At 41.0% G+C, this 21,226-nt stretch overlaps 1 protein-coding gene across 1 annotated transcript in view; it reads right to left on the reverse strand.

The window, feature by feature from the left end:
• Window positions 1-14,038: 14,038 nt before the first annotated feature.
• Window positions 14,039-21,226, reverse strand: part of ddx21 (DEAD (Asp-Glu-Ala-Asp) box helicase 21) — a 58,510-nt gene continuing 51,322 nt past the window's right edge. The window contains exons 13-15 of the mRNA XM_028795978.2: window positions 20,120-20,254; window positions 17,750-17,794; window positions 14,039-14,451 (exon numbers count right to left, since the gene is read on the reverse strand). Coding sequence (XP_028651811.1) covers window positions 14,251-14,451; window positions 17,750-17,794; window positions 20,120-20,254 — 381 coding nt within the window. The 3' untranslated portion in view covers window positions 14,039-14,250. The remainder of the gene's footprint in view (window positions 14,452-17,749; window positions 17,795-20,119; window positions 20,255-21,226) is intronic.

Here is a 21,226-nt window from a genome sequence, read left to right on the forward strand (position 1 = left end):
ATGCCTACCAAGGATCCTTCCGATACGCTGGTCCAGCTCCACCAGCAACAAAGACTTTCGGCAGAGATCAAACCAGATGCCTGCAAAAGCCTTAAGAAGAAATGAGGAACGATTGGACACACCATCAGTATCAACCAAGAGTCCCTGATCTGGAATCCTCCCAAGACAAAAGGAAGACAGGCAGACCAAGAAACACATCGTGGTAGACACCATGAGGATGGACCTCACTTGGAGTCAACTTCAAAGAAAGGTGCGGGACAGAGAGGACAGAAACATTTTCACAGGTTTTCCTTCCCATCACCACCACCTTCCAGTGACCAGTGTCCCCACTAGGCCAACTACATCAACAGCTCCTTCCATGTTAGCTGGAATGGCCACCTCTGATCATCAGTGAGTGCTGTCCATAACTGTGAGGAGACAACTGAGGAAGCTATACACAGGAAAAGCTGCAGGACCAGATGGGGTTCAGTCCTCGAGTTCTTAAGGCCTCTGCTGACCAACTTTCTGGGGTGGCTGCCCTGCAGAGGAGGGCTCAGCGATTCCTCATGCGCCCCCTGTTGGTGGCCACAGGCCCCAGCAGAGGTTGAGCTTCCGTGGCACCATAACAAGCCAGGGGGGCACTGCCCTCTCTGTTGTCCCCGTGCAATCCTTCCATCACAGAGGCATCCCGGCCGGGTAAGACCCCCAGTCCAATCTGCTGATTTAACACACAAGCAATCGTCACCTTTCATGTCTTTATTGAGCACACCATCAGACATTCACAGTGGGCAAAAGTGAACCCTTGGGCTTCCTGACCGGTCGAACCTCCGTTGGCAGCACTCGCCTCCAGTTACATGCACAGCGTCCACGAGGCATTCTGGGCCATTCTTCATTACAGAGCCGTTTCAGCTCTGCCATCTTCTTAGGATGTGTGGTGTCGATGGCTCTCTTGAGGTCATTCCACTAAGTTAAGGTCTCAGCTCTGACCGGACCACTCCAAAAGGCTTCTGTGTTTAGAGTTCACTTCTTCTGAGCCCTCAGCCAGTCTGACATCATCCAGTAGGACACCTGGATAAACTCGGGGAATTCATTTTCCCAGGTGGCACGGTGGCGCAGTGGTGAGGAGACCTGGGTTCACTTCCCAGGTCCTCCCTGCGTGGAGTTTGCATGTTCTCCCCATGTCTTCGTGGGTTTCCTCCCACAGTCCAAAGACATGCAGGTTAGGTGCATTGCTGGTCCTAAATTGTCCCTAGTGTGTGTGCTTGGTGTGTGTGCCCTGCGGTGAGCTGGCATTCTGCTCAGGATTTGTTCCTGCCTTGCGCCCTGTGTTGGCTGGGATTGGCTCCAGCAGACCCCCGTGACCCCTGTAGTTAGGATATAGCGGGTTGGAGAATTGATGGATGGATGGATGGAATTCATTTTAGAATTAGCCACGCAGCCCCGAGTCCTGATGGTCCTTCCAGTGTCGGGTTGATGACTTCACGTTGGTATGTGGTGCCTTTTTTTGCGCCATACCTACTGCCGCTGAAGTATTCAGCCTTTGTCTCATCAGTCAGCAAAACGTTTTCCCACGGTGGCGTGGAAGTTACGAGGGTAAATCCAAAAGTAAAGGCACAATCCTTGCTTACTCCACGTCAGGGCACTGTCAAACATCAAGCCTTGAAACAGTGATACCTGCGCTTATAACGTCTCGTCTGGATTACTGCAACGCGCTTCTTTTTGGAATTAGCCAGGCCTCCATCGCTCACCTACAGCAGGTACAAAAAGCCGCTGCTCGCTTTTTAACTGAGCACAATGACCCCAATTTTGGCTTCCCTTAACTGGTTTCCAGTTCATTTTCGAATCCATTTTAAGATCCTTGCATTTGTTTTTAAATCCGTTAAAGGTTGTGCCCCATTTTATCTGTTGGAACTGCTGCACCCTTATGTCTCGATCTCCCAGCTCAGCAGACCAGACGCTTTTACGTGTTCCTAAGACACGATGCAAACTCCGAGGTGATCGGGCTTCTTCAGTCACAGCTCCAAAACTCTGGAATGATTTGCTGTTGCACGTTAGGTGGGCTCCTTCACTTCTTCTTCTTCTTCTTTCGGCTGCTCCCGTTAGGGGTCGCCACAGCGGATCATCTTCTTCCATATCGTCCTGTCCTCTCCATCTTGTTACATCTGTCACACTCATCACCTGCATGTCCTCTCTCAGCACATCTATAAACCTTCTCTTAGGTCCTTCTCTTCTCCTCTTCCCTGGCAGCTCTATCCTTAGCATCCTTCTCCCAATATACCCCTCATCTCTCCTCTGCACATGTCCAAACCAACACAATCTCACCTCTCTGACTTTGTCTCCCAACCGTCCCACCTGAGCTGACCCTCTAATGTCCTCATTTCTAATCCTGTCCATCCTCATCACACCCAATGCAAATCTTAGCATCTTTAACTCTGCCACCTCCAGCTCTGTCTCCTGTGCCACCATCTCCAACCCATAACACATAGCTGGTCTCACTGCCGTCCTGTAGACCTTCCCTATCACTCTTGCTGATACCCGGCTGTCACAAATCACTCCTTCAATTGCTGTCTTTAAATCCGATTTAATAACACACTTTTACTCCCTGGCCTTTGACCCAGTAGGATATGTTGACACTCTGTGTACTTTTCATTATGAATTTCTTCAGCTCTTAAGTGTTTCTGTTTCTTTTATCCTTCTGGGGCCTCATGTATAAACGGTGCGTATGCACAGAAATGTTGCGTACGAACCTTTCCACGCTCAAATCGCGATGTATAAAACCTAAACTTGGCGTAAAGCCACGCACATTTCCACGGTAACTCATTCCTTGGCGTACGCAATTTATCCGCCCGGTTTTGCAGACTGGCGGCACCCAGCGTCAAAGCAGTGCTACTGTTCCTGTGTGATCACTCTTTCTTTCTTAAATCCACATTCCTGGCGTGGCTTTATAAATACACTGAAATTAACTGCATATTGTTTATTAGTGTAATGCATCTGATTGTAATTAACCTGCAGCAATATAATGGTCCAGGGAATAGCCATAGTATCCCAAATACCATAACTGCTTTAGCGTTGTAACTCTCACTGCATCTTCTTTCAGCTGCTCTCGTTAAGGGTTGCCACAGCAGATCATCTTTTTCCACATTACTCTCACTGCACCACTCAGAGTATTTATATTACTGTATCTGAGTGGGAAATCACAGCAGCAGCTGATTGGAAAGAGAATTATCGGTACACAGCATGAAGCAGATGCTGCCTGAGCCACAGCAAACGCTTTAGTCCCTGTACGGACTTCGCGGTTTAGAAACAGTTTCATCCCAAGAACTCTAAACACACTAAATCAGTCCATCAACTGCTCCTTATATAATTGTTTACTTATAAGTACAATCACCTCACTGTAAACTTGCACTACAGTTATAATATTGCACAACCTGCGCCACTTTATAAAGCGCGTATTTACATGTGATGACGGTATTCATTTCTAAGACGAAATGCAGCAAAACATGTTGATTATATTATACAGATAAAACTTTAACTTCATTTAAATAATCTGTATTGTTAATAATTAAACATGTGAGGACACGGTGCCGCAGCGCTAGCTAGTTCAGTAATTGTTCCTGCCTTGCGCTGTATTATTGCTGGTGCTGACGCGACACTGGAAAGATAGACGGATATAATAATTAAACACGTACTACTAAGATATTTCAGTGTTCCTTAAAAGTTTTGAAGAATCGAAGTTCTAAGCTTACAGATGGCTTCACGTCTATTACATAGCTTATTGTGTGGCGATTGAGTTTTTGGAGAAAGAAAAGTAAGGACAGGAATTGGAGGTTAGTACGTTTGAAAGAGACAGTACTGCTGTGATAAATTATTTAACTGAAGGTCGCGCATGGCGCAGCAAGCCTCTTGCGTGAGACATGAACAAGCACTGTGCCACTGTGTTCCCATGTTTAATAACATGCTTTCATTCCTATCATCATGAAAAAGATATCACGTATACATCTCAGTATTTTAATTATTCAGAGAGCTGTAATATCAAGAATGTAATGGATTATGTGTCCTGTCGGAGAAAGAGAAAGCCCGTTTAAAAAGCAGGTAGTGATTCATACACATAGAGCACATAGAAGATCAAATACAGAACAAAGCATTTAACATGCCACTTTAGTTACAATAGGATTTGAGAAACTAGTAAATTAAACGATTTTAAGATGAAGTTTAAGATGTTCTACTTTAATGGCAAAATAAACTACGTGATTAAAGTGGAAATTTCGAGATTAAAGTTGACATTTCGTGCTTTTTTCCCCACTGTGTGCCTTTTTTTTTGTCTGTACCCTAATAAGCTTTCATATGACACTCAGACGGTGGGCTACGACTCGCTTTTTCACGGCGACTTTGATATGTGATTTCTTTTTTATTTCGGGCACTGTGCGACTTTGTGAACTTGAGCCTTCGAGTTTCTCCGACACTCTGTCACTCGATCAGCTTTCTTTTGTTGATTATATCACTGTTTAAACCAACAAATAGTACGTTTTTCCTTTGCCTCCACTTGGTATTCGCTGAAATTCTTATATTTTCTCCCGTGCTTTTCCCATTGTCTTTTCACAGAAGGCTATTTATATTGATTTGCATATTCAAAGAGGCGTAATTCTGGGAGGAGTTGGGGCGGGACAGAAGGCGCGTGCACGTGCGTTACTTTTCACGCAAATCGGGATTTATGTAGTAGAAGAACGTGAAAGTATGCGTGCGCACAGATTCCTGCATCTGGATTTTTCTGTGCGTACGCACAATCCCGCTTTTGTGCTTACGCCATGTTATAGTGTGAGTTCTACGCACGGCGTTATACATGAGGCCCCTGGTTACTGTGTGTCTGATATGTTGGGTTTTATTGTACAGTCCAGCAGTTTGGTCAGCCTTGATGTTGTTTTTAAAGTGCTTTATAAATCGCTCTATTAAAATAAAAAAATCTTGGAAGGTGACGAGATGCGACTTTCTCAGAGAGACACTTTCACATCCCGCGAGACGACATTTTGTGCCAAGAGATTTAACTACGCCTGGACCTGGAAATAAAAGACAAAGAGTAGATGACAAAGTAGAACGTCGTAAAGAATTCAAAAACGTTGGTGCGATACACATGCAGAGCAGGTTAGAGATGATGGAAGTACGAAAATTCGAAAGTCTCAAAAAAACGATAGTAAAGATCACATTAGCGCAAACAAACGGAAATTCTTACTCAGTGAAATAACAGAACAGCAAAAAGAGATCGAATATATTGTTCGGATTTAAACTTTAAGTCGGAGACTTGTAGATCGTCTAATTAGTGTTGCCATCAGTGAAAATTCTCAATGAAGAGCCGTATCTGCGAGAATGAAAAGATTTGTTGTTTGGTGAAAGTGAAATCCCGCAAGAGAGAATTTCAAGCCCCGCGAGACAAGACTTTATGCAAAGAGATTTGGAAAAGTCCCGGCGACATCTAAAACATTTCCAACCACACACACGGTCCTATCATTTCTCATTTGTGTGAATGCTATTGTCAGACACAGTTCGTGTAGAGAGAAAGAAACGATATTCACTCACGGGCAGTTATACGTTGAGTTGTCACGATGGAATTCCAAACACGGAATCAAAATTCAATGTGATATTAATGAAAAGGTAGAAGCGACAAGAGATCTAATACATGGACACACAGTAGGTGAGATGACAGAAGTGTGCCATGTGAGATGAAGATCATGCAGCAGCAACAAGCCAGCAGCTCATCGAGCAAAGAGGAGATAAAAAAAACTATTTGCTTCCCACTGTATCATGCTTTAAGGGGGGTTTCGGAGGAGCGACCGCGTCTCCTTGGGGTGCGTTCAGCCCCCCTCTTCACAACACGAGCGGCAGAGATGTGAAGTGGCAGGGGGTTGGCAAGCGAAGTGAGCCTCCTAGTAAATAAATAAATAGATCTGAAAATCACGCGATTATCACAATGGATAGAAGATGACGCAATGCAACACATTTGCAATGGCTTGTGGGTAATTAAAATGTGCAGCGTTCTACTGGTAGGTCACATGAACGCGGACGCTCTTGCTGCACCATTGCTGAACGACACGTCATGGTGAGATCTCTCTGGGCAGAGGGAGTGAATCCTGCTGAAATGTTTTCCGTTCTGTTGTGGTATGTAAAGCATGAGCCATCAGACGGGTGGGCTTCTCTGGCGTTCGCGAGGTCCTTATGCTCCATCGCTGTGTTCTGTGTATTGCACTTGCAGGTATGCGCCCCTCTACGACTGATAGACAAAACGTATTTTGTGAGGGTGTGTCGCAGACCAGTCAGATCGAGTCACTGGGGACGCCAAAGTACACGACTAAACAGGTCACAGGAGCCCACCATGACGGCCCCGACTCGCTAAGATGATTAAACTGAAGTCTGTCACTCAAAATGGCTGGAAGAGTCGTGTAGTGAGACAGGACCTTCACTTACCCGGTGCAGATTCACTGGCATAGGCCACTGATGTGATGCTGTGTGTCAAGCGACTCAGCTGGCATGTCACACTATTTGACAACAACATCTTGGCAAGTCAGGGGCTGTCACCCTGGAGCAGATCCTGTAGAACGTCGATCAGATCTGATCTGTAATCCTGTACCGTTAGAAGTTTCAGGGTCTTGCATCAAAAGTAAGCTGCACTCAGCGGCCACTTTATTAGGTACACCTTGCTAGTACCCCCTTTTGCCTTCAGAACTGCCATAGTTCTTCAGAGCATAGATTCAACAAGGTGCTGGAAACATTCCCGTTGGATTTTGGTTGACATTGACCTGATAGCATCACACAGTTGTTGCAGATTTGTCAGCTGCACGTCCATGGAGCAAATCTCCCGTTCCATCACATCTCTATTGAATTGAGGTCTTGTGACTATGGAGGCCATTTGAGTCCAGTGAACTCATCGTCATGTTCAAGAAACCAGTTTGAGATGATCTGAGCTATGTGACATGGCATGTTATCCTGCTGGAAAGTGGCCATCAGTTGCTGGGGACACTGTGATCATAAAGGGATGGACATGGTCAGCAGTAATACTCAGGTAGGCTGTGGTATTTAAACAATGCTCAGTTGGTACAAAGGGGTCCAAAGTGGGCCAAGAAAAATTTCCCCCACACCATTACACCACCACCACCAGCAAAAACTGTTGATAACAAGGCAGGATGGATCCCTGCTTTCATGTTCTTGACACCAAATTCTGACCCAACCATCAGAATATCACAGCAGAAATTGAGTCTCATCAGACCAGGAAACATTTTCCCAATCTTCTGTTGTCCAATTTTGGTGACCCCATGTGAACTGGAGCCTCAGTTGCCTGTTCTTAGCGGACAGGAGTGGCACCCGCTGTGGTCTCCTGCTGCTGTAGCCCACCTGCTTCAAGGTTCGACGTGTTGTGTATTCAGAGATGATCTTCTGCACACCTCAGTTGTAACGAGTGCTTATTTGAGTTAAGTTATTTGAGTTGCCTTTCTATCGGTTCTGACCAGTCTGGCCATTCTCCTCTGGCATCAACAAGGCATTTTCACCCAGAGAACTGCCACTCACTGGATGTTTTCCCTTTTCTGACCATTCTCTGTAAACCCTAAAGATGGTTGTGTGTGAAAATCCCAGTAGATTAGCAGTTTCTCAAATCCGCAGACCAACCTGTCACGCACCAACAACCAGGCCACGTTCAAAGTCACTTCCAACTTTCTTCTCCATCTTGATGCTCAGTTTGAACTTCAGCAGGTCGTCTTCACAATCTCTACAGGCTGAAATGCCTCGGGATGCTGCCGTGTGATTGGCTGATTAATATTTGCATTAACAAGCAGTTGAACAGGCGTACCTAATAAAGTGGCCGGTGTGTGTGCGCTGAATCATGGTTTGCTTTAACTTTTTTACGTACAGCATTGACATTTACAGTACGTGTCCCATGTAATAATCTGACCGTTTTAAGCACCGCACAGATAAGAACAGGTGAAAAAGAAATATTGTGAGCTGTGCACAATGTCCACCTTCTCTGTTCTGTGCGTGGAGCAGCCTTACACTGAGCTGTGCCAGGCCTGCTGTTGCTCCATAAAAGTGGGAGCGTAGTGGCAGTTCTCCACAATACTGCATGTATTTTACCACCATAGAACTCCCCCCCACCAATTTTTTTTTTTTTTTTAGAAGTTTACCTATATGAGTGCTCAATAATCCAGTCCCCCTTGAATTTTTATGTATTTTAATGTATACCACATTGTGAGGAGTAAGAAGCAGCTGACAGAACAAGAGGAGGTCACTTGCTACTACGGTGTCACATCTCATTCTCCATTGCAGCTCGCCTTCTCTGTTTTTTTTTTTGCCCCTGTGCAGGGCAGCCGTCCTTCTGGGCATAGTTATCTGCGTGATTACAGTGCCAGCTTGGTCAGTGGTGCCCGGTCTCCTTGCCTGAACAGCACACCCCATTTCTGCACGTGTGCACTTGTCGGCGCTCGGCAGAGCAATGGAAAGGACAAGCCCATTCACTACAGCATTGCTGCCAACCAATAGAGAAATTAAAGACACGGGTCGGCTAGTTTTCTTATCACTTTAGTGTCACCAGATTTCAATGACATCAGTCAATGTGTTTTCAAGATTTGGGGTTTTTTGTTTCTCTAGTGTAGGGTTCACCCCTAAATATTGATATATCAGTGTCCTGAATTTGTGTATACTTGCTGCCCTAGATGTGGAATCCTGCCAAATTGCTTCTTTTTAACTAAATAGGACAGAGCGTTTTTGTTGATGTGATCGCGAGTCAACTACGCATTACACATGTAGATCAGCTGTGCTGCCCACCTAAGACGAGCTGAAATTTAAGTGATCCACATAGACCTCAGCGTTAATGTCTGCAGTGCACCGTGCAATTCATGCCTCTCGGTATGGGATTAGTAAAAGCCGTGTTAATGTTTGTGATACACCATCTGTTGGAATGACAAATGCAATGCATACGACTGTTATTGCCATTTGGTATGGGATTTGTAAAAGCAGTGAATGCTTGTGATGCGCCATCTATTGAAATGCCACATGTAATGAATTTTATTATTAGAAATGCTTGTGATGCACCATCTGTTGAAATGCCACATGTAATGAATTTTATTATTAGAAATGCTTGTAATGCACCATCTGGCCACATGTAATGAATTTTATTATTAGAAATGCTTGTGATGCACCATCTGTTGAAATGCCACATGTAATGAATTTTATTATTAGAAATGCTTGTGATGCACCATCTGTTGAGATGACAAATACAACACATGCAACTCTTATTGGCCATTTGGTATGAAATTGGTAAAAGCAGTGCTAATTGCGATTCACCATCTGTTGAAATGACAGCTGGTCTCTGTTACAGGCCATTTTGTATGGGATTTGTAAAAGCAGTCTTCATGATCGCAGTGTGCCATCTGTTGAAATGTCACATGTAATGCATTTTATTATTAGAAATGCTTGTGATGCCCCTTCTGTTGGATTGTAAAATGCAATGCAATTTTATTACTAAAATGTTTGTGATGCCCAACCTGTTAGAATGACACATGCAATGCATTTTTTGTTTCAAATGTTTGCAATGCACCATCTGTTGGAATGAAAAATTCAATGCAAATGTCTGTTACAGGGCATTTGGTATGGGTATTGCAAAAGCAGTGTTGATATTCCTGATGCACCATCTATCTGAATGCCAAAAGTAATGCATTTTATTATTGGAAATATTTGTGATGCACCATATGTTGGAATGGCAAATGCAATGCATTTCATTACTAAAGTTACATAGCATTAGTGTCTGTGAGTCCTCTCAATTCCTTTTATGTTAGATTTTGTTAAAGAAAATATGAACCATCAATGTATGCAAATTAAAATCCTCCACATTCATCTAAAACTTCACATATGCTTCCTAATGGCTTTCTCCTCTGATCTATTTTGCCATTTTCTTCCCCAGGCACCACTGCCTTGAGTTTTTTCCTTTTGGGTACAGATCTGTCCCTTTCATTCCTTTCTGAGAAACCTACTCTAAGACCCCAAACAAGAGGAGACCATTCCGTTGTCTAACAAGCCCATTTGTTTAGCTAATAGCTGCTACACTGTCCTGATATCCCACCCAGATACAGGACTTATCAAAGGTTGTTGAGGTTTCTTCTCCAATTCCCAACATTTTCTTTTGGAGAATCCCCTCTATTTCTCTCTAACTCTCTCTCATGTCTTAACAGCGCCCTTTGCTGTCTGTTGGCACTTTAGCAGCCAAATTACTTCATGCCACTTGTGGAAATCCCCGGACATTGTCACTTTTAACAATTTGACTTTTTAAAAATTTTTCTAGTTAATTTACTTCAGGCTAACTAAAGAGTGAAACAATTTGCATAAAACTAAATTCACAGGAAAACGTGCTTTGATTTGCAAAACAAAAAAAAAAATACATAAAAATTGTCTTTTGATTTCAGCAAAATTGGTGCCAGAGACACAAAGAAAGGCCTTTAGTTCTGCGTAGAATAGTTTACACATTTTAATTGCACAGATAACTTCATTTAAATACTAAATGACGGAAGACATCTAATAAATTAGAAAATAAAGAATCTGACTCATTTCCTGTCACGTGTAGACTTTCTGTTGAATCGCCAAAGGTGTTGTTATGATGACAATTTTGGCGATCACAATATTAAAAACTCATCCGAAACAGAAAAAAACAAAAAAACCTGGAAGCTTTGCAGGATGAACCCTAATTTACAGGAATCAAGGAACAAGAATTAGAGGTAAGCCAGGGACCAGCAGGGGGCAGCTTCCCAGCTAGTGAGATTCCCCTGTAGAGAACACCCAGCAAGCCACACAATGTGTGTGTCTTCATGTGGCAAATATTCAGTCAGTCACATTTAAAAAATTGCACTGCATTCCTCCGTGGCGATGTGAACGAGTGACAAACTTGAATGTGACAGAATACATGCAGCTATATTTAAAAAAAACTCGCTTTTTTCATGTTTTGCAAAATCACTTGCAAAACTATTTTTTTTGAGTTAGTTTACTGAAACCGTATGCAAACCAAAACTTGTGGGTTTTGCTTGTCAATGTTGATGAATGAGCAGGTGAATGCAGCCCACCACTTTCACCTGACCAGAGTCTGCCGTCAGTTCTCGAGTGACCTCAGCAGCGTAGCAGAAGAGTCCTCGCTATGTAGAAAAGCGCACAGAGATGGTTACCCCAGTTTGGGGGCTACCTGCCAAATCTTTGAAGGAGATAACGTTGCACCTAAACTGCCGAGCCACACCAAGCACTTCTCCACCTGCTCTCACTAGCTGCTCCTCCTTCATTACAGAATCAAATCAACTTCATTAGTACTGTGAGGTTTCTGAACACTTTTTGGAGACACTTGATATTTTATATGCTGTACCACAAGAATCTATTCTGGGCCGCCTTACTTTTCAAGCAACATGCTTCCATTAGGTCAGATTATCTCAAAGCACAAGGTGAGCTACCACAGCAATGCAGATCACACACAGCTGTAATTATTGATCACACCTGATGACCCCGACGCTCTTGGCTCTCTGATCCTGTGTCTTAGCAGTATTTCTGATTGGATTAGCAGTAACTTTCTCAAACTAAATATGGAGAAAACAGAAATTTTAGTTATTGGCAAACATGGATATAGTGAGGGTATAGAAATAAACTTGATCCCTTAGGCTTAAATGTCAAGCAGGAGGTCAAGAATTTAGGGGTAACTAATGACTGACCTAAATTTTAAATCACATATTAATCAGATTACTGGGACTGCATTTTTTCACTTAAGGAACACAGCTGAAGTTAGACATCTTATAACTTTGCAAGATGCTAAAGATGACTGGATTACTGTAATGCGCTCCTAATAGGACTACCCAAGACAGACATCAACTGGTTACAGGCAGAACCTTAAACAGAAAAAAAAAATCTTGAGCACATCACACCAGTCTTCACATCATTACATTGGTGACCCGTGTCATTCAGAATTGTCTTTAAAATACTTCTAATGGTTTATAAAGCTTTAAATCTCACCTCATCCTGTATTTTGGAATGTCTGTCCACTTACACTCCAAGTCATAACCTCAGATCTTCAAATGGGGGTCCTGCTTATCATTCCAAGAGCCAACCTGAAAAGAAGTGGTGAGGTGGCCTTTTGCTGTTATGCACCTACAATCTGAAATATTTACCAACAGGAAATCGTCAGGCCAATATTGGGGAACAATTTTTAAAAACTGCTATACACCTATTTGAAAAAGGCTTTTCTGTAGCTACATTTTAGTTGTATCCCTATTAGTCTATATAGGCTTTGAATCATTTTCCTCTGGGTTCTGCAATTCCCTACTTGTCTGTATTTCTCTCTGCTGTCTTTTCTGGTTCTTCTGTGGCGACATCTGCACCACCACCACCTGACCGAGGTACCATGCTGCCCCTTGTGTTTATGGACTGAATGGCGGGTGTCCCAGATGTCCACATGATCGTCATCATCAAATTCTTCCATGTGAAGCCTGAAAACCATAAGAACTGATATAGACCACTCATGTTAGGTAAAATGCCCAGTGGGGGGGCTCTGTGGTCTTCAAACCCTTGCAGATGTTTTTTCCTCCCGCCTAACTGGAGCTCACCTCTCCCCCACACCCCAACCACTGGAGCTCACCTTTTTCTTTGTTACTTACTATAGATGATTATTGCCTAATCTTGTTTGTTTTATACAAACTTGCTTTTTATTTCATCTTGTAAAGCACTTTGGACTACATTGTATGAAATTTTGCTATAGAAATAATTGCTGTTGTATTTACAAGACGTTTCTATCTTTATCTAAGCAAAGGTTTGAGCACCCAACATGTTTAGTACTTAGTAAGACCCCCCTTTGGCAAGTATTACAGCTTCTAAATGCTTTTTTTGTAGCCAACTAAGAGTTTCAATTCTTGCCACATTTTCGTCCATTCATCCTTGCAAAAGGCTTCTTATTCTGGAAGATTCTTGGGCTGTTTTGCCAGCACTGATTTTTTGAGGTATCTCCTCAGATTTTCAAAGATGTTTAGGTCAGGGGACTGTGAGGGCCACAGCAATACCACCAGCTTGCGCCACTTGAGATATTCCATTGTAGATTTTGAGGTGTGTTTCAGATCATTATCTTGTTGTAGGACCCATCCTCTTTTTAACTTTTTTTTTTTTTTTTTTTTTTACACACAGATGCTATGAGGTTTGCTTCCAGAATTTGCTGGTATTCATTTGAATTCATTCCGCCCTCTGCCACTGACATATTCCCTGTACCACTGCCACACACGCCCAAAGCTGATCATTCCACCACCATGATTAATAGCTGGAGATGTGCTTTTTTTCCCCCCTGGAATTCAGCACCCTTATTTCTCCTAGCATACCTTGGCACATAATGGCTAAAAAATTCTATTTTGACATCATCAGTCCACAGGAGTTGTTTCCAAAATGCATCAGGCTTGTTTAGATGTTCACTTGCAAACTTATAACACTGAATTTTGTGGCTAGGATGTAGAAAAGGTTTTTTTCTGCAGATTCTACCTTGAAGGTCATACTTGTTCAGGGGTCGCTGCACAGTAGAACAATGCACCACCACTCCAGAATATTTTTTTATTTGCCTTCCTAGCAATCCAATGAGCAGTGGATTCAAAAAGTTTTTTTTTGGTCTTCCAGACTTCAACTTGACCTCCACCATTCTTGTTAACTAAAATTTCGTAGTAACATTACGAACTGAGGAAACAGCTTCTAGTTGCCCTCCCCTGCTCTGTGAGCATCAACACCGCCCGGCCAGGACAATGGTCAACTGAAAGCTAAATGGCCAATTAACTTATCCTGCATACCTCTGGGAATTCAGTAGGAAATGTGGAGTAACCAGAGGAATAAGCAATCAAATACAGAAACAACACTCCAACTTCACACAGACAACTTAAACTGATTAAACCTCCAGACTCAAAACTCCCTCAAAGTCAGCACTGTAAAGGTGTAAGAATTTGTGTTAAGACTGGCTACAAGTTCAACGCAGTAAGCTCAGGACTTGCCTTTATTTGGCTCATATTTAAGTCACCCCAACAGCTGATGTTTTAAAACATCTTTAATGAGGTTTCTCATTCCAGTGAATGGGCCTATACATTATAATGCACAATCGCAATGCAATTGTCATAGTTTCTTCAGATCCCTTATGTTTTACAAAGTGAGGATTTATGAGACTATGGTGAAAGAGCTGACCATGCTGATATTGGAAGGATGCTGAAGATGAAAGACAAAAGTTCCAAATAGAGTCTTGACACCTCAGTAGGCAAAAGCTCTGCCAAAGCTTCTCTTCTGTTGTCCTCTGTTGTTATTAAACCGGTCATTTCTCTTTCCACCACCATAGAAAGATCTCTTGCCGAAACCGGATGAAGCTCTGTCTCCACTACGCTTCACTTCTTCTAGTTCAGGAAGCTCAGTTGCAACACACAGCTGCCAACGCCTCGAGTCTTTCCAAGATTCCTGTTAAAACAGACCAAATATATTGAAGTACAAAAAAAAAGTAAACAAAATCTGAACAGACAAGTATCCAGGGCTCCAAAAATGTGGCTATTCCAGGTCGACAGCCAAGCATCACTTCTGCTTTTAACTTTGCACATGTAATGCTGGGTTTCATTTCTCACTCTGCTCCCCCCCCCAATATACAGACACATAAGAAAGACCTTACGCTAAGTTCAACAATTAGAAAAACAAACACTGTAGGTTATGTCACCTCAGATTACATTCAAGATTACTTTAATATGCTGACATCTGCTAAAAAGCAGAGTGCACACAGAAATGGTTATTTCAGACATTTCAAAATAGACGAGTGTACACAATTCAAAGGGTGGAGATCACACAAGACCACTCACAGCTAAAGATATTTTCTTAAACAAAAGGGCAAGCACAGAATTTTATCACAGACACTGTAAAAAGCACATGTGAATGGTGTGACTGTGAACAGAAAATAAAAAACTGGTGATTTGAATACAGCAATGGATCTCCTGAGCTCTTTATTCCACTAGTCCACTAATTAAGGGGTTGAACTGCAAATGAAAACTGCCATTCAATAGTCTGGCAAGCTCAAGTAATTTCTATATAACAAAGAAATATTTTCTGTTGTCTCACAAAAAAACAAAAAGCCAAAGCATTCACGTGTCTTTTTTGTTGAGTGGGGTGATAGAGCAACTGTAGTCCTCTCCAATTAATTCATAAATGCATAAGGAAATTGTATAAAAACATTGATTAGCTAAAACTGAAAAAAAAAAACGCAGAGTTGGCAAACACTGCAGCAGAACATGGAGATAAGATACTTCAAGTTTTAAAGGTGTTCAAAATGGCCCAATTTTTATTTCGGATTTTTTTGGGGAACCAGACATTAAAATTTGATGGCTTTCCTACTCTACACATAGAACATTATATCAACCTGGAAACAAATGTAAAGAGAATTCAACATTCTCAAATACAGGAGACACCACCATGATTACACTTTTAGGTTCAAGTTCAGATTTTGGCAGCGTGTACCAAGGCAAAGTATTACATAAGGAAATGGATTATACTGCCTGACAGGCACAATTGTAACGTGGATTACCTTAAAAGTTTTCACTTCATATTCTCTCACGACTGTAGGCAGTTAGCTATGGTATAGCTCGGGGATGAGGCTACAAAGTTCATTTTGAAGCACTGCAAAATTAAATTTCTCACAAGTACAATACAGAAAACTGTTTGTGCTTTGCATCAAGGAAACCTGACTGATACCATCCTCAAGTGTCAGGCTGTTCAAACTGTTCTACTACTGCATTACAGTGACTTCAAACTACTGAAGCAATAATCAGAACTATAAAAATGCCAGACCTTAAATCACTGTATTGGTTTCAAGTTCAGAGAGGAAGTTCCTCCTTTTAATGCAAGAAAAATGTGAACAGCCGTTATACTTTCTTACTAAACTTAAATATTCATAACCAGTAAAGGTGTACTGCATGATAACGTGCAGTGAATACACTTGACTTTTAGTTTTCCTACTCTCTCTGTACATTTAGCATTCGTTTGCTCAGAGGTTGATGCGCTTGCTGATTCCTCAGCAGCTCGTTTTCTCCACTCTAGTGGCCCGCTTCTTCTCTTCTTCATTCAGTATCTTTTTGTGTTAAAACCGATTTAAGTCAATTTTTGTGTTGCAATTACTTAGTACATCCATCCATCCATTTTCCAACCCGCTAAATCCAAACACAGGGTCACGGGGGTCTGCTAGAGCCAATCCCAGCCAACACAGGGCACAAGGCAGGAACCAATCCCAAGCAGGGTGCCAACCCACCACAGGACACACACAAACACACCCACACACTAGGGCCGATGTAGAATCTCCAATCCACCTAACCTGCATGTCTTTGCACTGTGGGAGGAAACCGGAGCGCCCGGAGGAAACCCACGCAGACACGGGGAGAACATGCAAACTCCACGCATGGAGGCAAACCTGGGTCTCCTAACTGCGAGGCAGCAGCGCTACCACTGCGCCATCGTGCCGCCCTACTTAGTACATTTTTCTTAATTTTTCACTTAAGCTAGCACTTAAATCATGATTTTTCTTGAGGCAGATTGAAGACTTAAGATATGAAGAGGTAGGGGAAGTGACGGCGAAGGTGGTAGGGATGAGAACAGCCGAGAATTGATTCTATAATAAAATAAAATGAGTAATAAAAATCATCTCCCCAAAAGCGGACAGTAGACGTCACGTAGTATATGTGTACCAAATTTCAGGTCAATAGGTCAAACAGTTTGTGAGCTACAGGTGATTTAAAATTCTGGACAGACAAACGGACAGCCACGGTAAAGTATTATATAAGAACATACCTTGGGTACAATGCAAACACAAGAAGCAGACCATCTTTTAAATCAAACGAAAAATAAAACTACTGAAGATGGAGCTTCTCAACTATGGAATGATGTACAGTACATATAAATGTTAGTGATAACTCTTTCAAGAATCTGCAAGCAAGGCTGATGAACCCATCGTTTTAGCAGGTGATACTGCTCATATTGTATTTTAATAAATGCTAAAACAGCTCTGATCATTCTTTAGTATCACACTATTCCTACTCACCTCTAACTGTTGTCCTTTGCTAGTGCTTGGCAGCAAATCTGAACAGAGCCCAGCAGTTGCATAACCGGGGACGTGCATAACAAGAGCCAACTGCCAGATTCCATGGAATTTATGCATAGCAGCATTTACAGAACACTACCCAAGGAGGTAAAGGACCATCAGTTTAATTGGGCCAGACAAACCTTGACTTGCCTTTACTTAACTCTGTGGCAAAGAGATTTGCATTCAATGGAATTTGGCAGGAATGTAAAATAAATTTGTAGTGGGCTTTAAAAAACTGACTTGTAATGTTGAAATGCAATTTTCCTAAATATCTACTATGAAAAAAGTAACATTTTTATCCAATGTAATAACTGTCTTCAAGTGCATATCCTAGTAGTTCACTGAGAAAACCTATGAGAAAACAGTTTTACAAAAAGTCTAAAAGGAAGTTAAAGACACAAGAAAATGGGTACAAAAAGGGCATACAAAATAAAAAACAAAACACCCTATTCACATTTAAAGGCTATAATATTTTCTTGTGCACAGTCAGCCTCTCTCTTTTTAAACATATGACAAAATACATGCTAAATGAAAAACTGAGATACACATCAGCACACTTATTAAAACCTACATATGTTAAGTATTTGAAGTCAGAGCAAATTTTATCACCAGTCTGATCTAATGAAATATTTATTGGAATACCTGAATGGTCTTCACACTGGCAGCTGGAACATCAAAGCAAACTCCCTGCACCCAAAAGAGAAAGACAGTTGTGAGTGAAGTGTTCATAAATAAACAGGTTTTATACACAGTATGAAAAAAATGCTTTAATAGAAAAGTCCAGTAGTACATTCTACAATCCAGAGCTAGATTCTACTGTACATTGAGTTCAACGTATAGTATACAGTAGATTAAATAGCGACTCTAACAAGTGTTAGTTCAAGTTTGTGACAGTGAGTGCATGACTGTGCTCTTCAATGCCCTAGTGCGACCACCAAGGTTAATTCTTGTCTTGTACCAATGCTATTAGTTTATATTTCATGTAATGCAATCACTGCATCTTGAAGTAAACGCAGTTTGTTATTAAACAAGACTGAGTTATCTTATTTAATTGATTCCATCTATAAAATGTGAAATGCACAGACAAAATATCATGAAAGATCAATGTTAAAAAAGACATTTTTATACATGCATCTCTACATGTTTCAACAAACTTTCACTCTGGCACAGCAGGATTACTGTACTTCATTAGAAAGTGATTTTGTTTTCATTAGAATTGTGATGAGGACACACCTTGTAATCCTATTCATATAAATTTCTCTAAAATAAAGTTTTGAAGGTTTATAAATTTCTACAGTGTACTACACAAATTTTTACCTAATTTTGTGCGTCTACAGTTTCCTGTGTGAAGAAAAATGTAAATGGCTGTGCTACATTTACACTTGAAATTTCCGTCTGTGATCCTGTGTTCTTGTTATAGAACTCATTTTAAAATGACAGCTGTGGACACATCCTCTACACTTCAGTGTGCCTAGGATGCTGCTACTCCAGAAAACAGCAGCAAACACCACTTAATGTTACGCCTTCCTCAATTTTTCAACTGGTTATTACTGGCAAGTGTCTGGTAATTAAGGTATTTAAACAGGTTTGATTTTTGCTGAAGGGATGGACTCTGTGTGACAGAGCTGACAATCAATGAGTACTAACAATTGTGCAATGTACAACTGCACATAATGTAGCAATGAAGAATAAGGAACACAGGTGCTTGGATATAGAAAAAACAGAAAAATAAACAGGTCATAAATCATGTTTGTGTTGCACACTCTCTCTGTTAAGTATTTTTGATGCTAAGCCACATACATCAGACTTTATCAGCTCCAAAACTGCACGTCTGTACAGAAATTGATCACCAAGCCTCGAGATAAATTAAGTGGTAGCTCTTTCAGTTGTGATAACCCGTGTCAAGTTCTTTTTGGGGCAGTGACGGAATATGTGACCTTAACTGCACCACCTCACTGAGCTGCTACCTTTGTGGGATCCTTATGTACATCTCTTGTAGAGTTGACTGGAGAGCACAATTCACTTTCCAAATGCACCGACTCACTAATAGTATGCTTATGCTAAAAAGAATGGATAAGGTGTTATAGCCAGCACAACAATGGCAAGATATTGTAACACTAGCTGCACAACACTTTGACACATATATATTTTCAAAATCTCATGCCTTTTCTTTCATCTTTCTTTTTGGTCTCTTGCAATAATAGTAACATGTGAACAACACATGTGGTAACTGACGTTATCGAACATTTAGTCTTCCCTTAATATGCCATAGACAGCTTCTTCTGTGGGCATTCATGATCAGTAAAAATGTAAAGTGTACTAAACGGTGAGCCTATCATTCCAAAACAAGCTGTTAGATTACTAGTTTGCATTTTGGGAGAGAAAATGTAATTGGATTTGTATCTTTCTGATAAAGAAGCATTTACAGTTTCTACTGTAGTACTAGGGTGTTGTACCGTGTTAGCCATTATGAATGTAGAGAAAAGCCAAGCAAAATGACACCTTTTATTGGCTAACTAGAAGGATTACAATATGCAAGCTTTCGAGGCAACTCAGGCCCCTTCTTCAGGCAAGATGGCTTTTCTCCAGTTTCTACTGCAAATGCAATGTGTGAAAAACATGTTTACAATCTACCCGTATACAATTAGGATACAAATGCCTAGTAAAAACTGTATTTACAACGTGCTTAATCATGTGGTTCAGATAACTGGCAATGGAACATTAATCGGTGATGTAAACAATCAATTGTCTACTGCCAAAGGTACTGCCTGTTGGCACAAACCTTGTCCTAACAAAATCACACTCAGCATACATTTTTCATATTGCGAAAAAACTGTTGCTTTTCCCCATGATAAAAGTTAAGAAATCTTTGTGCAAGGAAGTGTTCAGGAGCAACTGGAAGTTTTAAACAAAAACCAACCACAGAAAGGTACTGATCTGTCACAAAAGCTCACAATTGGGTTTTAGCAAAGAACACTGATTTTTATATTTATACTGATGCATAATACTCACAGTCTTGCCCTTTAAGAACTTCATTCTATGAATATTTGAATCAACGTCTTCACCCAGCTGTTCCCTAAGGCCCCTCCAAGCATACCCAATGCTGTGCATTTCCACTGAACACATCAGAGTCATTGTTACAAAGCCCTGGAAAGAGAAGAAATCTATCAAAATAGTAGCTACAAGTGCTTGCAAAGGTTAAAGAAAAGATATTTTCAGTCCTACCATTTGACACATTAGAAAAATACATTTTAAAAAATTCTTACATTCTTAAGTGTCAAAAATTTCCATTTTCCTCATCATCTGGAACAAGACTGAAAACCAAAACGTTTCAGTCACTGCTTGCTAGTGTGGTGATGCTTGGTGCTGCATTTGCTTTATGTTTACCATTAAAATTAAGAACAGAACATTTGTCTTTAAATATATTCCATTAAAGCTGCTAACTGACCTTTGGCTGATTGTACAAAACATGACCTTAAAATAGATAAGAGGCATTAGTTGTTTTTGGATGCCAAGCCCACACTATTGAGCATCTGCTTATTGAGTTTCGTCTGTGCATTGCTTACCAGCAGGCCTATTTATGTCTGTAAAGAATTGTGGGAACCCAGGGACCATTTTTGCTACATCTCTATAATGCTAAAAGTTTGTCTCCCTGCTTTTAAGTTATTAATCTTGCACTATGTCCTCACTTGTTAACAGCTTGTGGATGGTGCTGTAAGCTACTGTGTAAAAGCCACATAAAAAGTAATTTTTATAATTAACATTTAACATTATAAAATCCCACTTTATTAAATTTCAGAATATTTAAATATAATGGAAAACAATTAAAGCCAAGACAGCTAGAGTGGAAAACAAAACACACAGACACCTCAAGTCAGACTAAGCAATTATTTTGGGAAAGAAAGGTAACATTTTTTGAGTTAAGTGTTTTTTTGGGGCAAAATGTGTGGGAAACTACATTACTTAGACTGGATAATGCTTATACTTTAATGCCTACAATTCATTAAAATTCTCATTTTTTTAAAACATAAAATTCTTGTCAAACTGTTAGAACCACTAGTATAGCAACATGTAAACAAGACTGAACAAAAACGTGAATGTGATTAACACACCTTAACA

Source organism: Erpetoichthys calabaricus, chromosome 2 (genome assembly GCF_900747795.2).
Source record: "Erpetoichthys calabaricus chromosome 2, fErpCal1.3, whole genome shotgun sequence".
NCBI classification, from domain to species: domain Eukaryota; kingdom Metazoa; phylum Chordata; class Cladistia; order Polypteriformes; family Polypteridae; genus Erpetoichthys; species Erpetoichthys calabaricus.